The 9,735-nt window shown below is 37.4% G+C and overlaps 1 protein-coding gene across 4 annotated transcripts in view; it reads right to left on the bottom strand.

Moving 5' to 3' along the window:
• Positions 1 to 9,735, bottom strand: part of LOC132392678 (glutaminase kidney isoform, mitochondrial-like) — an 82,660-nt gene that overhangs the window by 66,082 nt on the left and 6,843 nt on the right. For 3 of the 4 annotated variants that reach the window (XM_059966890.1, XM_059966888.1, XM_059966889.1), the window contains exon 2: positions 573 to 672. In XM_059966890.1, the coding sequence (XP_059822873.1) occupies positions 573 to 672 (100 nt within the window). Of the gene's footprint in view, positions 1 to 572; positions 673 to 1,598; positions 1,718 to 9,735 lie in introns of those variants that run through there. The other variant, XM_059966891.1, reaches the window with a different exon arrangement.

The following is a 9,735-nucleotide window of genomic DNA, read 5'->3' as shown; positions in this document are numbered from 1 at the left end:
CCACCCTTGCCTGGGTGATAATTCCATCACTGAAGAACCAGTCGTATGTGTTATGGTCACAGTCGGTGACTTCAACAGGATTTTGGAAGACAGCATGAAGATCGACAGCATCACCTCACCACTTACCTCTCTCTCTCTCTCCCCCCCCCCACCCCAACGCTACTCAACTAACTACCTCAAACTGAACTGAACTCTCTTCATCATCATAAGACTGTATTCATTCACCCCTAGGTTTGAAAGAGCCTAGTTCTGTTCCTATTTCCACACTTATGTACATATATATCATTGCTAACCTGTAAAATATATCTGTATTTATAGTACTGTATTGCATAGTTACTAATAAACACTATTAGTTATCAGCAATACCAGATTCCAAGGTGTTTTCCATTTCTGTTTGTCTTTAACTGATCATCTCTCTCTACATTCCAAAACATCCAACAAGTTAGAGATTAAACTGCAATATTTAATTGGTTAAAATAACTGATCATCTCATTAGTACACGCTTAGCATTCTACATCTTGTAATTTAGTGATAAAAAAGCTTGAAAGAAGTCATTACACAGCATAACTTACAGTAATAAACTTATGAATTGGAATCTTCTCCTGCCCTTCAGCAATTGTGTAAAACAGAAGATCTTCCAGACTGGGGAGAAGACCTGCTTTGTGCTTTTTCCTTGAAAAGAAAAAACAATTCTTTAAGAAAAACAAGGCAAGAGAGACACAAGATCACATTTCTTTAAGACACTGAAAAAGGCTTCAACAAAATTAAGTCTTTCACATTTTTGTACCCATCACACCTTGGTTCTGATGTTTCCTTCCATTATGTTCTACTCTGACTTAGTCCAGACACAAACTTCTTTTTAAGTGTCAAAGAAGAAAGGAGAAATGCTTTAGTTTTCAGCCCAACTTTTACTAGAATGAAATCAAGAACAAATTACTCCCTTGTGTCAAGAATCTGAAAATAGTAAAATTATTTAAACTTTATATCATTCCATGCTTGAACATGAGGGAGGAATCTTACTTGTCAAATAGATCTACAGACTATTCTATTTGGCCAATAATAAGTCAGAATGAAATTTAGAAATCTCAGAGCAATATTAAATTTTAAAAAGCCAAAGCACAAGCAAAAGGGGTTACATTGGAGACTACTAGAAATTGACAGGGTAATGGCAATAGGGTTTGGATTCCTCAAAAAGACATGATACTGCTTACTTTTGAACAATAAACGATACAATTTGAAATATTAATCAACCAAATAATTAAACAATACTAAAATGCAGTTTATACACCCAGTCATAAATGGCCTCAATCAAGCACAACTGTTTCCACTACAACTCCTTGAGAATCACTCCTCCCTCCCACTTCTCCCCACCCACTGGATCTTTGATTCTTTGTTGCCCCACAGATCCAACTCCAAAGAGCTGTCTGCTATGGGAATCATGTGAGAAAAAGAGCAGGTCACAAAATCCACTAAGCCTCAGGCAAGTGCATCACGGTGTTGCACTCAGACAATGAAACAGACTTTTGAAAGCTCACTGACAAATGGGTTTAAATAATATTGATGAACAATAAATACATTAAATCAAATCACTTACTTACACTAAATGTTTCAATCAAAATGCACAACTGCATTCAAATAAAGTCTAAACATATCATGAGAAAAATGCAAAAAACCACGTAGGAACTGGAGCAACACACACAAAATGCTGGAGGAAACCTTGACTGTACTTTTTTCCATTGATGCTGCACAGCCTGTTGAGTTCCTCCAGCATGTTATGTGTGCTGCTCAGATTTCCAGCATCTGCAGATTTTCTCTGGTATACACGAATTGGATCCAATTTCCAGCTCATTTACTGACTTCCATGCTTCAAGGCACAGTAGTCAATAATGAACAAAGTTGTGCACTGCAGCTGTCCTTGAGATTAACATGACCAAAGCCCAGTATCAATTACATAGTTCCTGAATATTCCAGAAGTTGTGCTTTACACCTCACTGCCCTTTTAAAAATGTATTTCAACTAAAAGGTGCCCTTTCCAAACTATGCAATCTGATTTAATTAAAAACTAAACCATGTATGCTGCAAATGCACATTAAAATGGATACAGTGGAATTCCAGGCCAAAGACATTAAGTACTAGAAAAGCATTCAGTTACTAGAAAAGATATTTTGTTCCTCCACAAACTGTGCTGAAACATGTGATGAATTCCTCATTAAGAATGGTTAAGAACTCAATGCCAGTGCATTCCTCAGGTGTTATTATTGATTGGGATTTTTCAAGACTCACTGCTGAATGCACCAGCATTAGTTTTAAACCATTTTTACCTTAATTAAGAGTTTCACCCCCTTGGGAAAATATTGCACAACTGAATTATTCACTTTGTTTTTCACTTCTTCCAAATGTTATTTTCCAGATATAGTTTTTTCTGTATATCATTTAAATTTTAATCTGTATTATAACTGCTGGTATCAGCCATGACTCAATATGGATTCTTCAATGTTCTTAATTTTCCCCCATGCAGACTCCACAAAGCAGACAACTTGAAAGGAATATGCACACATTTGCTAATTATCACACTTCATTAGAAATCTCTACACAAATATAAACTTAATTTGCCATTTCATTGGGCACATGGTGCACTATGATCAGGAAGCACAAAATTATCTGAACGAAATTTGTGTCACCTTAACAAGTGTACTTTACAATACTCTTCATCTATAATTGTGTGTAAGCACTCAAACAGCAACAATCCACAAATATACAATGCTAATTTACGAAACATCACACTTATTCAGAGTATTAGAATAATTCAAGAGGTATAATCTACTGACTCCCATACGCAGCAATCCTGAAACTCCAGAATATGGTATTGTAAAGTCCAATTTCAGTGACAGTAAAATGGGTAATGCATTTTACTTCTCCAAGTTGTACAGCTAGTGAATTGTATCATGACTGATACAATTCTATATTCTCACCTTATCTTAACATTTATCCAGAACAAAATAAATCCAAATTATAGATTTTTAAATTTCACTTCTGAATGATCCAAAAAGAGTTAACGATTATATCCTCCATAGAAAACCTCAGTATTTACCCCCACATCATTTTACTCTTTTCTAAGGATCCAAATCTACCTCATTCTAACCTTGCACTTTATTGACAAACTGCACTACACTTTCACTGTAGCTGTTGCACTTCATTCTGTCATCGTCTTACCTCGCACTATTTCAATGCACTGTGTAATGATTTGATCTGTATGAAGAGTATCAAAATAAACTTTATACTGTACTTTGATACATGACAATAATAAGCTAACTCCAAATCAGATAGGTCCCAATAGCTTTCAACCCAATGGAACACAAACCTACTGTTTTAAAAACTGTATACAATGCAAAATGCAACTTAAAAAATACATTATCCTGGTGCAATTACCCTGTCTTTAATCTCCAAGTGGATTATCTATACACTTAATTGTCAATGAAGTTAGAGTTAACTTCAGCTGATTTGATGTTGCTATTCTTCGCACTTCCAGCAGATTATAAATATTTATAATTGTTTAGCTATGTGCTCTGAAAAGTTCTTTCTTTCAAATCCAGTCTTAAAAACCACATGCAAGTCTCAACTTCAACTTTTTTTTGGATGTTGTATAATTTAGCACAGGAGATTGTAATTTATTTTTAACGATTGCACCAGTTTGGACAAAGTCAATACATTGATGTGAGTAACTGCAACATCATCCAAAGTTCTGCTGACAGCTCTGCCTTGGAGGCAGATACAAGTAGCACTGGAAAATCCTTTCAGCACTATACAAGCAGCAGATTTGATGTGTGCACCTTGGGGTGTAGCAAGAGTGAAAATAAACAATAACCTCCAAGTGGAGAAGAGTTGATGGCAGGCAGGGGATACAGCAAATTCTCTTGCAACCTACATCTCATGCATGTTGGGAGTCAAAAATAATCGTTTGTCATGTTCACTTCATTAGCACACCTCGTTTCCCATTATTGTAATTGCCATTCAATTATGTTTAAGTACTTTTGTATTGCTATTTATGTAGTCATCTCAGATTATTCTTTACAATTATATTCATCACATGATAATTAAAGCTTTGCTTTAGCGTGAATACCAGAAACAACGCCCCTTTCATCAAATACTTGTATTGGTCTGCTGCCTCAGTAGAATTCAGATGAAAACAGTTAGTCCACTGTGAAAGATACTTACTAGTTGTTTCTGAATACGCAGATTTTTAAAAATATTTGGAGAATGGAATTGGATCAACTTCTTAAAATTTTTCACTATTTTAACTTCATTGGCTCTAAAAACTGCAAAATTCTGGGTTCTGAAACAAGGAAAAAATTTGATTCTATTCTTGCCAGAAATCTTTACAACCAAGTACAAATCAAATTAACAAATAATCAAAAAGTACAACAGAAAATTAATACTTGACATGGGTACAATACTTGATTTATGCACTAGCGCAAAATTTGCTGGAAACTGAACTGCCGCTATTTTTTCAACACCTTGGCCTCCTAAATTTATGAAATTTCTTATCAGTTTGTAATTTAAGAATGTTTCTCAGAGCAATATTTATGAATAGCAGCTGAATAAAATGTATATGTCTAACATGCTTCTCAAGTTTTTCTAGGCAGACATCTGTCTGCTGAGTTGTTAAATTATAGTGCTGAATGTGCAAATTGCCACAGCAGTTTTTACATGCTACTTAAACATTTGTTATCATCATTCATAGCTCACATTTTCTCAGGATGTACAGTTTCAAACTACCTCATGGCAGTTCCCTGGACAAGCAATTAGCATAATCCCATACCCTTGTACAAGTCTTATACAAAGAAAATACTATCTACCAAAAAAATGAAGCTCTACCATGCAGTGGTCGCAACAAACCACCCATGGTTCTGCAACATGAATCTTTTAATATGCTGTCTGTGCAAGATCCAGGAAGTTCCATAAGTATTTCTTTCACCAAATACTGTAGCTAAAGTTGAAATGCTGGAAGCAACCAGTGTACAGGAAATGTCTCTGGCTGGATGACCAATCTCCAAGAAGCTGACTTTAGTAACTAACTAAAACAGATCTGCCCATATGTGCAAGAGTCAAGGTGTAGGCTCTGAGTTATTTGTATAATGTGCTCTTCAAAGAAAATGATTACTGATTTTAATTAAGGAAGATCACAGAAAGCACATCAAACCGGTACCTGATTGAAATTTTAGGCAATCCCTCAGGAGAAAGGGCAACTTACTTACACTCAGATTTTGGGGGTGGGGTTCATATATGACTAATGAGGCCAGTGAGACCTGCAGACTGATCCAACCCCAGTGGAAAAAGCCAGCTTGCATTTACCTTACCTATACCCTTCATAATTTAGTATACCTCCATCAAATCTCCCCTCATTTCCTTTTGCTCCACCAAGTCCTAACCTAATTAACCATTCCCTAGAACTCAAGCTCTCAAGTCCCAGCAACATCCTTGTAAATTTCCCTTGTACTCTTTCAACCTTAATGGCATCTTTCCCTGTAGGTAGGTGACCAGAACTGCACAGAATACTCCAAATTTAGCTTCACCAATGTCTTATACAACCTTAACATTACATCACAGCTCCGGTACTCAGTACTGTTGACTTATGAAGCCCACCATATCACAAGCTCTCTTTATGTCTCTATTGATTTGCAACCCCACCTTCAAAGAATTATGGGTCTATATGCCTAGATCCTCTTGTTCTATCACAGTCATCAGTGCCCTACAATTCATTCTGCCAGTCCTACCCTGGTTGGTCTTCCCAAAGTGCAACCTCACATTGGTCTGCACTACAGAGCCAGCACTCAGCACATCACTAGTCACACGCTATGTGGCCATTAGACACTATGAACAGTTTTTGCATGATTGTATTCAAAAGGCAGTGATATTTGTTAGTTGGCAAGTAATAAACAGCAAGATAATTCACAACCATTTTTCTCACTGCAGTTTCAAACATTCGAGTTTGGAGTTGCCAGAAATAGCTGGGAGTAAAAATGAAACAATTTCACTACTTCAATAGTCAGGAACCATGAAGAATGTGAAGTGATTGACAATCATCTTAAATGTTACAATTAAAATGAGTATTTGGAGGACGCAACCCTTGAAAGCACTGTTTGAAGGTCGTCAGCCATCTTCGTTAGGTGTCTGCACTGATTTTGTTTACAACCAAAATACACCTGCGTACATAGGATTAATTCCTCAATCGATAACCATTACAAACTAATACAGTAGTTGTACAGTACTATAGTACTTTTGGTAGTGTTCTAATATTTTCTGTATTTCATTTAAATACATTTGTTACTCAGTTAAATAGTAGTTTATCTTCTTTTAAAAAAATACCTTTTTAACTATTCCCATGAAACTTTTGCTAAACGGGAAAGCCACATAATTGGGCTAACGTGTATAATCTGACATGCCCCAATTAACCAGAATCCACTATACTTATGTATTCTGTCCCCAAGTATACCTTCCAATAATTTACCCACCAGTAACAGGTCACTGGCCCATAATTTTCTAGCTTATTCTTAAAACCATTTTTGAACCTCACCCGTGGCTAAGGAAGTATTAAATACTTCTGCCAGGGCCCCTGCAATTCCCGCACTAGCCTCACACAAGGCCTGAGGGCAATCTTGTTAGGCCTTGGGGTTGTTAAGCATTCTTTTTTAAGCAACCCGCTCAAGTAGTCTCTTGTAATGCTTATTCTCCTCACACTCTTCTTTTACTCACTATCCATACACTTTCTTCCTCTTAACAAGGATCTCAATACCCCTTACCCAACAAACTTATTAGCCTTATCTTTTATTCTAACTGGAACATACAAACTGTATGCTCAAAATTTCACTTTTGAAGGCCTCACACTTACCAAGTTCCCTTTGCCAGAATACAATTTTGCCACAAAATGCCATATCCTTTCTGATGCCATCAAAATTAATCTTCCTCCGATTTAGAATCTCAATCCAAGTACCAGCCCTATTCATCTCCACGATATTCTTCAAACTAATTAAATTATGATCACTGGATCCAAAGAGTTTCCTTATACACACTTCTGTCACCTGTCCTGTCTTGTTCCCTAATAGATCTAATATCGTGCTCTCTAGCCGAGTCCTCTGGATATTAATTAAGGAAAAGACCTTTGAGAAACTCTGCCCTATCCAGTCCTTCTGCAGCGTAGGAGTCCCAGTCAATATGTGGAAAGTTAAAAAAAAAACACCTAATATCACAATCTTACTCTTTCTGCAACTGGCTGCTAAATCTCTGCAATCAGCTCCTCTAATGCTGCTGACGATAATAAAATCTCATTACCGTGACCATCCCTTTCTTATTCCTAGTTCCACCCATGTAGCCTCAGTAGCAAGCTCTCCAGTCTGAGTACTGCAATGACTAGCAGTGCCACCCCTCCCACTTTATTACTCCCCTGCTATCGCATCTAAAACAACTGAACTCCAGAACACCAAACTTCCAGGACTGCCTGTCCTGCCATCAAGTCTCACAAATGGCCACAATACCATAAATACGAGCTGGAACATAAAACATTACAGCATGGTATAATACCTTTGACCCATACCTTGCCATGCCAACTCCATCCCCCAGAACCCTCCACTTTTCTATCGTGCTGATTTATGGCCTAACCTCATCTGTTTAGCCTACAATATTCCTTTCACTGAAATAGATGGAACTGAAAACATTAGTTCCCCCCCCCCCCATGCTCAATCTTTCAGTTCATCTCAGTAGAAACAGTCAAAAGTTCCCCAGGAGCTGATGTGAATGTTGCATTTCTTCAAGGATATGCTTTACTTCTGACTGCTTTTTATCACGTGTCTGATATTGGGCATTCCCAATGTAGCTGGCAAAAAATGCGACAGGGCATTTTTATCTTGGAAAGGAAACAGGTGGTCTAATTGTATTTGTAAGATTTTGTCGAGATAGTATTGGTGGAATTTTTGTACCATTCAATGGCATCTACAAGCTCTCTTAGAGACAACATTGTGTTTGATGACAGGAATCGAAGCTTCCCAGCCTCTGTACACCAGCTCTTTACAAATGAACTCTAACATTGGACTGCTCCCAAGCATAACAGCAGTGATCATGGATAACACAATGGCAGAATATTATGTCCACACAGACATTACACACGGCATTGTCTCATTTCTCATAACAAGCTCTTAACAATAAAATCCCTCACTGCATCTTTGCTTGCATCAACACTGGTTTAGAACAGTTTTGCCCAACTAATTTATGTAATACAGTAAAAAGCAAAGTCTTAGGCACCTTAGATTTTTATATAATTTTTGTTTCAAATGTTTATTTTGTCTTCTGCATTAGTCAGTAGGAAAGAGCAAATTTTAGATTCCAAACATTTTCCAATAAATTAAATATCACAGAGAATTTTTTTTTGTTTTTCCATTAAAGAAAGCAGCATTATGTACTAGACCACTTTTCAAATAAAAACTTGATTACCTTATAGGTATATAGTCCAGTGCACAATTAAACAAAGATAATAGACAGGATGCCAATGATCAAAGACATGAGTTGAATGAACTAAATTAACGGAAATGAAACAGAAACAGGTGTAGAAGGGATCAAACTAGGAGAAGGCCAACCAAACTAAAGGCGAGGATGTAGCAGATGTGACAGTTTATCCTTCAAATTATCAGTTCTTACACTGTGGAAAGAATGAGCAGAGCAACAGAACAAAGTGGTCATCCTGCATCTGCAAGGTCTCTCCCAAGCAGAAATTTTGCAGCAGATACATGTTTCAAGATGTGCTGTCCAAGAAATGGGGAAGGTTAGGGACCAGAAACGCAGTGGCTGGCCACAGAAACTGAGTGCAGAAGATGAGATATCCGGTGTCCCTTTTAAATCAGAAGACCAGAACTGCCATCAGGTCTCAACTCACAGAAACCACTGGAAATCAAGTACACACCTCTACAGTCCGGAGAAGTCTAGTTAGAAGTGGTCTTCATGGAAGAGTTGCTTCCAAAAGGCCATTCCTCCAGTGGCAACAAAGCCAAGAGTCTCAGCTATACACAGAAATACACCAAGTGGGGTGCTGAACAATGGCAGCTAATTGCCTGGACAGAAGTCTCATAATTTGAAATGTTTGGTTCAAACAAGATGCAGTTTATCTGTAGAAGAGCTGTAGAGCGCCACATGGATGTATGACTGCAGTCAGCAGTGAAGTATGGCAGAGGTTCTCTACAGGTTTGGGGCTCTATTTCTGCAAATGGAGTTGATAATCTGGTCAGAATTAATGGAATCATCAATGCTGAGAAGTACAACCAGATTACCATCCAGTACGCAATACCATTAGGGAGTCAGCTGATCAGTTCCAGCTTCATTCTGCAGGACAATGACCCCAAACACACATCGACAACGTGATAAGGAAGAACAAGGAGCTTGGTATCACATGATATGGCCTCCAGAGCCCCAATCTCAACATCAGTGAGGCTGTCTGGGATTACCTGGAGAAAGAAACAAGCAGAACAGCCAAAGGTCTGCAGAAGAACTGTGTCATTCTCTAAGATGCTTGGAACAACTTACAGCTGGTTTTCTTATAAAACTGCATAATGCGGTACCTGAGAATTGTTATAGTTTTAAAGGCAAAGGATGGCCATGCCAAATATTGATTTGATTTAGTTTTTTTTTTACTGTTTACTGCTCTTTATTATAATTTTTAAGATATTTTTAAGAAACTTTTAATTTCACTTT

The sequence above is a fragment of the Hypanus sabinus genome, chromosome 4, assembly GCF_030144855.1.
Source record: "Hypanus sabinus isolate sHypSab1 chromosome 4, sHypSab1.hap1, whole genome shotgun sequence".
Taxonomy (NCBI): domain Eukaryota; kingdom Metazoa; phylum Chordata; class Chondrichthyes; order Myliobatiformes; family Dasyatidae; genus Hypanus; species Hypanus sabinus.
The sequence above is the reverse complement of the archived record's forward strand: the minus strand, read 5'-3'. Positions and strand labels throughout refer to the sequence as shown.